Below are 14,429 nucleotides of genomic sequence, written 5' to 3' on the forward strand. Positions count from 1 at the left end.
AAAATAAAAATATTATATGTGTAATGATACGTATAGAACCCCGGTAATTTTTGTCGTAGGTTCGCCACTGTGTAGAGCTGGTTAGATTTTTTTTTTTGCCCATAAGGATGTCTAGGCTGATTAGCTAGGGAATTTGTTTTAGTGACACAACCTACCAAGTTCCAAGCTCAATCAACTGATGATGGTGAGCTGCTAAAGTCCCAAATAAGCAGGACAGCCACTGTAAAACAGAAGAGAAACACAAGCCCTAGAGGACAGAGAGGGGTCCATGGAGGAAACATGGAGAGTACGGCCCGGCCTTCTGCAGCCCAGGCCGTTATTGCATCTCTAGCATGGGCTTTGTTCCATTTCAGTTCATTTAGCCCGGATTTTAGGGCTTCTTTGCTCTACAAGGCCTCAGGTGTTTTTCTCTGCTGCAAAACAGGAAAAAAAAACAGAAACGTCAGAGAAATTACAGCAAAACATTGTGGCAACAGATTTGCAGATCCTTAAGCATACATATCGCATTTATCTTTGAAATGCAGATCTTACTGCCTATCATAGACATCCAGGGTGAATAGTTGATTGTAAACGGCGTATTTATAAATAAAAAATAATTTTTATATCCGTATTCTTAGCGATAAGCTAGGACTAAAAAATAAACTACAGCTCTAAATTTAAGGTTAAAAGTTTAAATTTTAACTTATAAATTCTACAACCACCTCTAAATTTAAAGTTAAAAGTTTAAATTTTGACTTATAAATGAGAAAATAAGATTGTCATTTTCTTCACATTAGCCGTTGTCATTCTGAATTTTTTGTTGTCACAGAATTGTAGACTATTATTTAGCCTCTGGGATATCTTGCAAGATGCTACATCCATATCCTTCTGTACATTGGCAAACTCCAGATATATATACATACATCTATCTACTCAAATGCAAAGTTTCACACCCAAAAGAGAAGCAAAACAGCATCGATGACCATGAATCTACAAAATACTACTATTTACAGTGGAACTCTGAATTTCTGAAGCCAAAACCCAAGAAACCTATGTGGATGGCCATGGGAGTCCTCACCAGTGGCCGTTTATTACTCTGCTAAAATACTTGATTAATTACTCATTTAATTAAAGATGACTCGCGCGTGCGTCTTCTACTTGTCGTTGCAGTAGAGGTGGGCGAGGGCGTCCTTGATCGCCGCAACGGCGGCGAGGTACCTGCTCCGCCGCTCCAGGTACCTCCCCTCCCGCGCCAGCCGCGCCGCCGCGTCGTCCAGCCGGAGCAGCGCCTGCTGCTCCTGCCGGTCCTCCACCAGCTCCCTCGCCACCGCGAACGACAGCGACGCCGGGGAGGAGGGCGAGGACGACGAGCGCGACGTCGTGCGTAGCGGCCGGCTCCAGCCGAGCTTGTCCGACAGCATCGCCACGTTCCTGAGGTGCTCCTCCACTCCCTCCGCGAGGCGGCGGAGCATGTCGCCGCCGCCGCCGCTGAGCGCGTCGGTCAGGGGTTGGATCCTCGCGACAACGTACGGCTTCGTCCTGACGGCCCCCACGACGCGGAACCGGTCGCCGCCGACGCAGGTGAGGAAGAACCGGCCGTCCACGAGCCGCTCGCACTCCACCACGTGGGCGACGCACCCAACCTCGCCGGCCGCCACCCCGTCCCCTCCGCCGCCGGAGTAGACGACGCCGAACCTGGTGAGCCCCTCCTCCAGCAGCGTGTGCACCATGATGCGGTACCTGAACTCGAACGCCTGCAGCTGCACCGTCGCGCCGGGGAAGACGACCGCCGGGAACAGCACGATGGGGATCTCCGCCGCCTGCTCCTGCCTCGACCCCACGGCGCCCTCGTCCACGCACCCGTGCAGGTTGGACCCCGCCCGGCATTCCACCGCCGGCGAGCTGCTGCTGCTCTCTCCGGCGATTCTTGCGGCGAGCCCTCCAGATGCAATCTTTGGCCGCAGGGAACGCCGCGACGAGCAACAGCCGATGGAGCTGCGGTTGATCGGCCTTGCAAAGCTAGATGGAACTTGCAGAGCCTTTAGGGCCATATAATAATCAATCAAATTCCCCTCTTTTCTCAGTCTGATGATGAGCTCTGTTCATAGAGATACAGATAACAGCAACATTCAGTGACCTTTTGACAACAACATCAACAAGTATAATTGTCTGATGGAAAAATGAGCAATCTTGGCACATCAACCAATGAATACTTTCAAACTGAATTGTAGTTTTCAGAATTCAGATATGAAAATTATTGAGCAATCAAAGATGAGGTTTTGTTGTTATGAACGTTTTATTAACTTATTATTTTCTATTCTACCTCAACTCATTAAAAAACAGTATTGACTAATCATACGAAGCAAAGTTTGATCTCAACATCTGAGCAACTTAGAGTGAGCAGCTCGCAAGGGGCAAGTGACTAAGTGAGTCAGACGCAAGAAGATTCTTCTAGTTAGGTGCCATGCCATGGTGTGGTTGGATAAGCGCTTTATCCTGAATGGATGATTGTGACAGGCCCGCGATTATGCCGCAAACATTATTATCTCCCAGCATCACACCTCATCTTTTCTAGGACAAGAAAACAATTGATTAAGCAAATCAACATTAATTTACTCCTACTCTCTTTTCTTCTTAATCTCACTTGAAGATGAACATAAACACATGAATAAACTCGATCCCCCAACATCAACCCTGATCTATCTATGGAGACGAAATCTGATAATCAGATCCAAGCCTGAAGAGTTTGCCCCTGACAGAAAGCCGACCAAAGAACAGACTATCGATTTGGCGATGGGAAACACAGACCCGGATCATCGCAATTGACAACGGCAAAAACCAAGCCTTCACAAAGAAAGAAAGAAAGAAAGAACACATAGACATACCGATGAATACGCAGGGATCAAAATAGCAACTGTGACCGGCGGCGGCGCCGCGGCAGATAGAAGAGGGAGAGTGAAAAGGAGGAAGATGATGAGGTGAATGGAGGAGGAGACTGAGAGAGAGAGAGAGAGAGAGAGAGAGAGAGAGAGTAGTCAGAAGAAATCTGAAGAGTGGAGATAAGATAGAGGCTCCCACTTATACTATTAGTGAACAGAATAAAAACCCTGCTGCACGTATCATTATTTTCACCGTCTTAACAAGGATTAATATTAGTACTGTATTATATTAGTAAGGTACTACTAGAGTAGTACTGCTTCCGCCTCTTATTAAGTTTATTTTTCAGCTTTCATTTTATTTAAAATTTTTTATAATTAATATTTTTACTGTTAGCAGATGATAAACATAAATAATATTTTATACTAGACACTGACTATTGATTGTTGTATTACTGCTCCAGTGTTATCTGACAAACAAACACGAAAGCGATGAAAAGAAAAAAAAAAGGGAGCGGTTTCGTGGCATCTCTGTTGGCGCCGGTGCCTGTAGCAGCCTGGCACGGTACCTGTGTTGTCGCGACGCGGAGTTGCAATCACGGCCATCTGGAGAGAGTTGAAACACAAGGGAAAGGGTTGCGGATAAGGAGGACAAGAAAATAAAAACGACTAGTAGAAGCGAACAAACGTGATATGGATTGACGGGCATATCACCGGGGTTCATCTTCTTCCACGATTTGGGTGGTATATTTCGACCTTATTAGTATCCTATTTTTCGTTATGGGGGGGCTTCTGTCATATTTTGACTAATATTTTTGGTTAAACTGTACTTTTGTTTCCGGTTGACACCTCACAATTTCGTGCCCCTAGGTAGCCAGTCACCTTGCACGTTAACGCCCTTGTCTAGTTTATAAGTTAATATTAAAATTTTTAATTTTAGATTTTGAGTTGATTATAGGTCATAATTTTAGATTTTGAGTTGATTATAGGTAGTAGTTTATTTTTAAATCACTAAGAATATATATATATATATATATATATATATAACTTTTTATTCATAAATTATTTTTTGTTTTTAAATATACTGTTTTGCTTTCTCTCTTAAAAAAAGTCAAACCATCACCCACCTAATACTACTTGCTGGTACTGAGGAAGAAGAATATGTTTTGTAAACAGCTAAACGACGGTGGGTTTACTTAATATTTTTATCTAAAAGTTATTTTAGCAAACCATTTTTAAGTTTAAAATACCTAACTTTTAGTTTATCGTTAACTTAACAAGATAACTCGTCGTACGTGATTATCTTATTCTTCTGCCACACTAACTTTCAAACTCACCCTAAGTAATGCGTACATTGGAGGATAGCCTTCGTTCATTGCATGTTGCTTTGTCATGTGTTTTGAACACAAATTAACAGTGGATTGGAATGGACACGATCTAAAACTTCCAAAGGGATGCGCTCTCTACTCATTTCTTGAGCTCTTACGATGTAAAATATCACAAATTCACATAGCGGAAATAAGCAAAACGCAAGACTGTGTGCAGAGGACAAGCTGCAGAGAGGTAGTATTTGTTGTTACCTTATCAATCCCCTTCCAGCAACACGAACTGCACTATCCTCGAGTCAGGATTCAGGAACAGCAGCAGCTGTAACTCGAGGTCACTGGAGAGACTGAGAGGGTGTTTAGATTGAGAAAATTTTTGGGAGAATTGTCACGTCAAATGTTTGATCGGATATCGGAAGGGGTTTTCGGACACAAATGAAAAAACGAATTTCACGGCTAGCCTAGAAACCGCGAGACGAATCTTTTGAGCCTAATTAATCCATCATTAGCACATGTTGGTTATTGTAGCACTTATGGCTAATTATGTGCTAATTAGGCTTAAAAGATTCGTCTCAAGATTTCTTCCATAACTGTGCAATTAGTTTTTTAGTTTATCTATGTTTAGTGCTTTATTTAGGTGTCCAAAAATTCGATGTGATGTTTTTGAAAAAATATTTTGGGAAACAAGGCCATATACAATGCAGGTGGAGACTTCTGATAGTTTGAGTTTTTTTTTCTCGAGAAGAAATCCAACCAACATATTTGTAAATAAAAAATAATTTATAAATAAAATTTTTATATCTGTCTTTTTAGCGATCTAAAAGTTAAAGCTGAAAAACAAAATATAATAAAAACCTTTAAATCAATTCTAAATTAAATATTAAATATTAAATTTTGGCTTATAAGTATAAATATAAGTTAAAAGACTAGGGCGCAGAACTTGGTAATCCAGTTGTTACGAGTGCGGTGAGTATAGCTGATTTTGATGCTCCAGATGCCATCTCTAGTAGCAGCATTTGGATAACACACCAAGTTGGCTGGCAAGATGATGAGACCGCCGGTTTGCCGCCGTCCCTGTTGGCGCCGCGGAACCTTGTTTACGTGCACATAATAATAATGATACTATCTTCATCCCTAAATATTTAAATTCATTGACTTTTTTATGCAAGTTTGACCAAAAATTCAAAATTATTAATTATTTTTATATCATTTCATTTATTGTTAAGTATACTTTTATGCGTATATATAGAGCTTTACATATTTTTTTAAAAAAATTGAATAAGACGAATGGTCAAACATATATAAAAAAGTAAAGTCAACGGCATCAAATATTTAGAAACGGAGAAAGTAATAATAATAATAATAATAATTGTGTTACAATATAGGAATACACCCTGACTGACCCCAGTTGATTTGCCCTGGCATTGTGGTCCGTCCATCTTGATCCAGGAGGAGCCAAGTAATAACAGTGCCGTATCACTCTGTCCCTTGACACCCTCCAAACTCCAACCAAACACTTTTTTTTTCCTCTTAATTCTAGGGGAGAAAAAAAAATCAGCTGAGAATTCGACCTGAAGTTCAGTGGGTTCCTTTGTTCTTGATTATAGTACCTCTGAATGGCTGAATGAATTTCTTATTGGAAAACTATCTGTTATCAGTATTACATATCAATACCAGAATATTGACTATTGATTTAAAGTTCTACTATAAGTAAAAAAGAATCTACTACTACTAGTTTTTTATAGTATAAATAGATCTGATCTACCACATATTAAATTAGAAAAAATAAATGATTCAGATTAATTATGGTAGAAGACCTATTTCACTGAAACCCTGATGAACAACTTGGGTGGCACTGCCAGCACCAACAATAGAGGCGAGGTCGTCAGTCAATACACCAACATTATGGATCAACCTCAGACAATGAAACCGACGTGATGTCCTACCACGACACATGTTCTCTCTTCTTCAGATGACCTAAATTCCTTGTTCTTGTTTGCCATCCAGCTTTCCTGTCTTTCTAATCCTGAACAAGTTTGGAAAAACATTGCACCATTTCTGCTTTCAAATTTTACGCTCGGCTCAAAAAAGTATGTTACCAACTTATCATGTTCATGTGTTCTTTTTCTCTTCCCTCATTTTTTCCTTCCATCTGAGCTTGCATTCACAGCAAGAAATTGGCCTACAACGAGTTTAGTTGCATCAACATCATCGATGGTATTATAGACGCAGCAGAGCATTCAAAAAGAAACTTTGACCGGATGTGTTTAGTTTGCAAAAATAAAAAATTTTGTGGTCACATCGTACGTTTCGATTGAATGTCGAAAAGAATTTTTGGACACGAATGAAAAAACGAAATTCACGGCTCGCCTAAAAACTGCGAGACAAATTTTTGAGCCTAATTAATCCGTCATTAGCACATGTGGGGTACTGCAACACTTATGTCTAATCATGCACTAATTAGGATCAAAGATTCGTCTCATAATTTCTCCAATAACTTTGTAATTAGTTTTTTATTTTATCTATATTTAATATTCTATTTAAGTGTTCAAAGATTTGATACAATGTTTTGGGAAAAAATTTAGAAATTAAACGGGGCATTAACTGATGGCCCAAGCCCAAAGTTGCATCTGAACAACCACAACATGTTGGAACCAAAAACAGCTACAGATTAGTACTTCTGAGTTCTGACTGGGTACAACAGCACCAATTAACCTACTCCCAAAATGGAGATGAATTGGACAGTTCATCCAAATTCATGAAATTTGAAAAGGAAACGAAAAGGAGAAATCAAAATGGCTGCAAATCCTGTGCGCCAACAGAGACATACAAACACAAGCAGCTAAGGTTCCTCTGAAGTTTGTCTCATCAGTTGCTGGAGCACCCCCAAAAACACAATTCTCGATCAGTACCGAAGAATTATCGGCTCGATCAGGTCTTTCAGAGGAGCCAGCTCTGCCCTGTCGATCAAACTGAATTCCTGCAAGTAATTTTTTTTTCATGTATAGCAATTAGTCAACACCATAAAAAAATTAATTAATTCAGCATCAATCTGCAGCATTGTGCCAAACAGTATGAGATTTGACCCTCATTTTGCTACTAAATACTAGTAAAGAACAGGGGATGAGATGAAACTTAAAGAACAACAAGTAACAGCACCTATTTGTTCAGAGAAATTGTATTTCGTGTAGCAGAACATCATCATTAGGAGCAAAGCACAAAGTGGCATGAGAATAATAGTAAATTACCCATGTGAAGAGCACAAAGTGCTTGAAGCAAGTGCTGAGATGGGCCTCCTCCTTGAGCTTGACAACCATCTGAAAATGAGAGTGGTAGATGTGGGCGTACACCCTGAAGAGCCGCTTGAAGATGGTCCTGATCACCTCGCCAAAGTTTGGAGGGAAGGGAGCCCCTGTAATTACATAGGTCATATCCCCGTTCATCACCGTTAATTAATTACACCCTCATCTTTTCACTTATGGGTAACGCTTCGGTGCATTTTACTAGTAGTATTATACTATCAGTAGAAAAATGGTATTTTTTTACTTTGTTAATTACTTGATTAACAGTATTTTGTAATTTTATTTTTTTGCAATAAAGATCACAACAAAAATAACGATATTACCCCTTTATATTTCTACTACACCTAATATTATTTTAGTAGTATAATTTAATCACAACCGTTCGATAGATCAACGGTATAGATTAAATTCTACTACTAGTAATATGCACCGGAGTCGGCCTCTTCACTTATACTTATATAAGCCAAAGCTTGAATTTTTCACTTAAATTTAAAAACATTTTTTCATCCTTAAATAGGTACCACTGTTTTTTATGTAAAATTTAGTATCGTCTAGTATTTTAGGTAACAAGAGGTACCAAATTTTACGTAGAAAACAGTAGTATCTCTTTGTATCTACTCAAGGATGGTAAAATTGCTCTAAATTTAAAGGTGATTTTATTTTTTTCATTGTTATTTATTTTTCAGCCTTAACTTTTATATTATTAAGAACACATATATAAAAATTTAATTTATAAATTATTATTATTTTATAAATATATCGTTTTGCTTATTTCTCGAATAAGCAAAAAGATAGGCATCTTGATCTGGTACAAATTTCAGAACGAACCAAGTGATCTAGCTTACCAATCTTTTGAGGGAAAATGGCCTCGTCGTCAAGCTGGGTCTCCACCCAATCCATCAGGTACTCCACGTACTTTGGAGCAGACACTTGAACAGGCTTCTTCACCTTCACTCCATCAGCCCACCTGTACTCATACCTGCCGAAACATTTCACTCGTTTTCGATCAGGGATTGCACGATCGATTTCTATCTACAGATTAACATCGGATAACCTGATTCAGGTTCTTGTATATATCTCTGTTAATTTTTCTGGATATGTGGGTGTAAAGATTCAGAAAGATACATACTTTGGTCCGGCAGACATGATCGGGCAGGTAGCTGCAGTGCAGAACTCCATCAGGGTGCCGTACAGAACACTCACTTGGTTGAAGAAGTCTACAGCTGCAGATAAGGGGGCCATCAGAGAGTACGGTCGAACGACATATTTATAAAAAAAAAATAATTTATAAATAAAATTTTTATATACGTGTTCTTAGCGATTTAAAAGAAAAGACTGAAAAATAAACTATGATAAAAAATATCCAAAATTAATTTTAAATTTAAGGTTAGAAATTTAAATTTTGACTAATAAATATAAGCGGAAATGAAAAGATGGAACTCCAAGTTAAAAATTTATTAAAACCCGTGCAATTTCCAGTGCCTTCAAGCCACCAACTAAGATACCTAATAAGAACAGTTCAGGACAGTGAACATGCAACTGCATTTTGCTTCATCATCGGAACCAAGTGGTTTTCAAAGCTCTCGACATGATAGATGCCATTCTTTCTTTCATTCGATTTAAATCGATAAAAAAAAGGAAAAGTAGCCCATGAAATACATTGTTGAACGGTTATGGACAAACGTGCAAGGTTAAATTCGAGCTACAGAAGACTGAGAAGAGCACACAGGAACGACAAATTCAACTATGAATGTCTGCACTTTCTGTAGTCCAATTCGTTGTTCATGTGTAGCTCAAATTTAATTTCGCATGTTTGGGTGGTATCATAGTACATCTTGTCTAATTTAATTTAGTATTTAGATCGGAACTTGAGAACAAGGACATATTTCTTCAGAGCTTAATATACTATAAAATAAGTGGATTTTAAGCCCACAATGAATCTTTTCTTGCATCCGGTTTAAATAGCTTTAATGAGATGTGCTATATGTCGTTCCTTGCATTTGATTTACATAGCTCAAAGAATAAAACAAACTAACAAAACGGAATGATGAATATCGTTTCACAAACATACAAAGTCATATTCGAGTTCCAGAAGAGGGCATGCAGAAAAAAAAATAAAATAAAAACTCAATTATGAACGTAAATGCGCTTTTCTCTAAGTATAATTGGTTTTTTTTATCAAAACTTGTAGTGCAAAATTCTGGTACCTTAAGGTATATTACATCTTAATATACTAAATTTTTATCCTAGAAAATATGTTAACTTAAAATATGTTTTAAACGATGGTAAAAAGCTCATAATTGTTGTTTGTGTGTTCTGGTTTTGTTAATTGAATTTGATATTATATGACATCATTATCTGTGTTGCTTAATTTTGTTAAGAGTTCGTTTCATAATTTTACATCAAAATTATAGAAACAACTGCATATTTTGTTGAGAGCTTAATATATACTATCATATTGTCCATGCATTGTAACAAGATTTTATTAAAAAATATATCATTAGCATGTTATTAATATTTTTTGCATTTATCATCTCTTAATTCTGCATATATTTGTTACTACCACGTGGGTCTATTTATTACATAATTTTTTCTTCTTATAAAAAATAGAGAGTTATTGGAGTTACTTGCATGTAGGTCTATAGTCATTTTTTTCTTTTAAAAATCTACTCCCTCCGTTCCACAAAAAACTAACTTTTTGGTTTTTTGTCGAACATTTGACCATCTGTCTTATTTGCAAAATTTTTATTTGCAAAATTTTTAAAAAATTTTAGAAAAATAGTCACACATAAAGTACTATTCATATTTTATCATCTAATAAAAATAAAATTATTAATCATAATTTTTTTAATAAGACGAAGAGTTAAACATTATATCTAAACCTAAAAAATTGATTTATTCTAGGACGAAAGGATTAGGAGTTAGTGGGCTGGGACCAACCACCATCATTGAAAATATTTACAGGAGTATTCTCCTACTAGATACTAGGACCTCTGTCCCAATATAAATATATTTATAGATTTTTGTGTCCAAGTTTGATGGTTCGTCTTATTTAAAAAATTTAATAGAAAATATTAAAAATAGTCATATATTAAGTTTTATTCATATTTTATCATCTAATAACGATAAAAATACTAATCATTAATTTTTAAAATAAGACATGGATGATCAAATGTTAAACATAAACTGTGCAAAAATACACTTAATGCAGGATGGAGGGAGCAGTATACTATGACACTGTTACTCTGTTAGAACGTGATCATTATATCATTACATTAATACCCTATTGATTTATTTCAAATTTACCCTGTTTATCTCACTAATTAAAACGAATTTGGAAAATATTTTTACGTAGATAATCTTCACCATCTTATCTACATGAGAGATCTTTTTGTGATTTTAGACAGCCTTTTGGTCTAGGTTTTATACGAGTTTTCATCTAAATTGGGATTTCCATAATATATTTAACCTATCATCGGAGACTACTACTAAGAAAAGGATTTTAAGCTCTAGATTATACATGCCATCCTTTCTTGCATTCAATTTAAATAGCTAAAATAATTATAAGTGCTTAATAAAAATAGATTGTTGTATTGCTTATCATTGAACAAACGCGCTAGGTCAAATTTGAGCTACAGCAGGGCACACATGAACGACAGATTCAGCTACCGATGTGACTTCACTTTCTGTCTTTCTGAAGTCCGAATTGTTGTTCATGCGTTCTCCTTGTGCAGCTCCAATTTAATTTCACATCTTTGCATGCTATTGTGGTATCATACTTTATCTTGTTTAATTTTATTTAGTATTTAGACTGGAATGAAAGAAACGATGACACATGTTCTCGAGAGCTTTCTCCCACTAGATAAAGAAGTGGATTATAAGCCCTCAATGAAACATGCCATCTTTTCTTAACGTTATAAGTCACATTCGAGCCACACGAGAGCACACATACTAACTGAATTTTTTACCTTATAGCTCTTTCAGAGAACTTTAATCACAAATAGACCATTAAAACTTCAACAATAACTGGAACTTTTTCTCGGTTGGCACTAAGATCCAATGTCTCGGCGGCAACGAAGATAGTGTTAACAACCTGATCTATAAGACGGATAAGTCATTGACATGAAGAAGGTGCCAAAGACATTGGAACTGAGGAATTATTTACAAAAAATTCAGAAAGGGATCTAACATAAGAAAATGTTTACAATAGGTCCTCGACACAAATATCTCTGGCGTCGAGGATCTATTTATAAATATTTTTCTTATGCATTGCCTTTTTTCATATTTTTTTATAAATAAACCCTTGACGCTAAAGACATTGGCGCCGACCTTCTCTATGTCTGACTACTATGAGGCAAGGGTCTTAGCTCCAACAACCGTGGTGCCGAAACATTAGACCTCGGCTCCAAGATCATTGGTGTAAGAAAAAGGTTCATTTTTTATTCAAGTTCCTTTAGGAGTTCATTTATAATATAAGTTTTCTAAAATGCTAAAATGTAAAAAATATTGCACATACCAACAAAAAAATTCAACGGCGAACATAAACGTGTACATTTGGTGATCTGACTGTTGTTTGTGTGCCCTCGTCTTTTAGCTTGAATTTAATTTTGCATACCCGTGAACTATTATATATATAACATCATAATCTATCTTGTTTATTTTTCATATTCTTCATGATCAATTACATCGATCGGAATGACATATAGAAGCAAGGCCGATCGAGTTCTGTTGAGGGCTTAATATTAGATAATACAACTGTTAGAACGTTAATTATCATTAGATGATTAACTTAATGCATGAAGAAAGGGTGGATCGAGAAGGAAGGAAGGGCAGGCAGGGCTTACTGTTGACAGCGAGCCATTCGTTGAGATCCTCTCCAATTGGCAGACGGACCGCCTCTCGCAGGTTGCCGCTGCCCAGGGTGGTATCGATGTGCTTCTTCAGCTGCAACCCCTGCATTATATTTTACATGAGCTTTTTATAACTCTTACTTTGAGATATTTTTTCAAACACGGTAAAAAAAACTTATTATATATATATATGCATGTGTACATGGAAACTGAGCATATATGAAAATTATTAATAGATGCTAACACGCATCAGCTAAATTAACTCGGGAGTACTATTAATCTGGTGATCAGGCCGTGTTCTTTTGATGAAGAAATATTATCTGTTTTTTAGTTATTTAATGGTTAGAAAGATAAGAAATATATAAACTTTTAAAAAACATATCATTTAGCCGGGAAAAAAAATAATGTACGTAAAACCACACAACCCAACTATGTGGTATAACCCCCTCTCTAGATATATCCATTTTAGCCCCTGTCAACTTTTATTTTACGTCACAAGAAGCTAGGTAGCCAACTGCCCACAAAGAAACAAGAGAGATTTGTTTTGCTTTTAGAAGATTTTCTTTTAAAAAAGAAATATATAGAGATAAACCACAATAATTAATTGTTTACTAAAATATAAATTTCCTGGCCATGCTAGCTGGCGGCGACACGTCGCCCCGGTCAGAATATATTATGGACGAACCTTTTAATTAACATGCGCCAGTGTTTCCTTTAAACATAATAGTATCATCAATCTCGGATATTTTAAAAAGTGAAATTGTCATCAATCTCAGAATTGAAAACAGGTAACACACTGGTGTGTGTCTGTATCTTTTTATTCTTAGATCATACTGCTTCAGTTATTTTCTTTTCTAAGAAAGCCGACCGATAAAAAGAAAAAATATATTTGTTTGTTTTTCTTTAAGAAAAAGAGGATAAAAGACCAAAAAGAATAGCACAGCTCATCTATTATTGTGGTAAAAAAGAAAGCCTTTCTTCTCAAGCTAGTCTACTACCATCGCTTCACCTTTCAGTGGTTTGTTAGCTCGCCTGAGAAGAAATCATGCACGGAAAGGTAGCACCCAATGTAGACAGCGTTATCAACGGCAAATTAAAATCTCCCCTCTTATATTCCCTCTAGTTTTTTTTAATTAAGGTCATTAACTTTTATATCTACTTTTAACATTCACCTTATTCAAAAATTTTGTGCAAATATGCAAAATTATAAAGCATGCTTAAAGTTAGTTTATTAATAAATCAAATCATAATAAAATAGTCAATAATTATATAATTTTTAAAATAAGACAAATATTCAAACATAAAAGTTAATGGCATAAATTAGAGGGGGAAAAAGCAGAGGGAGTATCATCCCATGCAAAACACAGAAAAAGAATTAAACCGCGACGATTTCTTTCAACAAAAACGAAATGAAAAAACACACGCACACACAACAAGAACTGAAAACTGAATGAATATCTCCGGTATGTATATCGATCTTAATTACCTTGCCCCCGGAAGTGGCGCTCTTCTTGGGCCTGAACGTCAGGTGGCTCCTGCAGGAGCACAACAACAGCAGCAGCACGGCCAGTCAGTACGACACGGCTAGTATATATCTCCGCCGCCGCACACAGATCAATCTACTCCGGCGAGCCCGGACGCCACGGCAGCAAGAAAAAAACAACGGCCGGCGAGATCGAGTCGCGGCACGTCGTCGCCGAAGCCGCCGCCTATACGTACGTACGTACCTGCTGCTGCGACCGAACAAGCTCATCTTCGATCTTCCGCCGCCGCCGCTAGCTAGCTAGAAAGCAAGAAAGCTTTCGACGTCGACGCGACGGCGAGAGAGATCGAGATCAGAGATGGATATAAGAGTAGTAGCTAGCTAGCTGTGTCCACCGGCGTGCTGCGTGCAGTGCAGGCTCCCCCCCCCCCCCCCCCCCCCCTCCCCTCTCCTTATATAGAGACCCACCCGGCGCTAGGCGATCGAGGCGAGGGGGCGCCAGGCTGGAGGATGGCCGGCCGTCCGTCCGTTCCTCCGCCGCACGCCGCGCGTGCCTCTCCGCGCGGAACTGATCGAATCGAAGCAGCTAGCTAGCGACGGATGGATGGTGCCCG

General features: G+C 37.8%; 2 protein-coding genes across 2 annotated transcripts; both read right to left on the reverse strand.

Annotated features, from left to right (window-relative positions):
- Positions 1 to 771: 771 nt before the first annotated feature.
- Positions 772 to 3,037, reverse strand: LOC102718528. Its single transcript, XM_006650121.3, has 2 exons — positions 2,865 to 3,037; positions 772 to 2,077 (listed from the first exon to the last, which is right to left on the reverse strand). The coding sequence occupies exon 2, from the start codon at positions 2,028 to 2,030 to the stop codon at positions 1,134 to 1,136; it is 897 nt and encodes a 298-aa protein (XP_006650184.2). The 5' UTR covers positions 2,031 to 2,077; positions 2,865 to 3,037; the 3' UTR covers positions 772 to 1,133.
- A 4,048-nt stretch (positions 3,038 to 7,085) lies between these two features.
- LOC102718812 (MOB kinase activator-like 1A) lies at positions 7,086 to 14,085 on the reverse strand. The gene is made up of 7 exons (XM_006650122.1): positions 14,060 to 14,085; positions 13,819 to 13,867; positions 12,327 to 12,435; positions 8,612 to 8,705; positions 8,328 to 8,461; positions 7,429 to 7,592; positions 7,086 to 7,160 (listed from the first exon to the last, which is right to left on the reverse strand). Exons 1-7 carry the CDS (start codon positions 14,083 to 14,085, stop codon positions 7,086 to 7,088), a joined length of 651 nt encoding a protein of 216 aa, XP_006650185.1.
- Positions 14,086 to 14,429: the final 344 nt, after the last annotated feature.

Source organism: Oryza brachyantha, chromosome 3, assembly GCF_000231095.2.
Source record: "Oryza brachyantha chromosome 3, ObraRS2, whole genome shotgun sequence".
Lineage (NCBI taxonomy): Eukaryota > Viridiplantae > Streptophyta > Magnoliopsida > Poales > Poaceae > Oryza > Oryza brachyantha.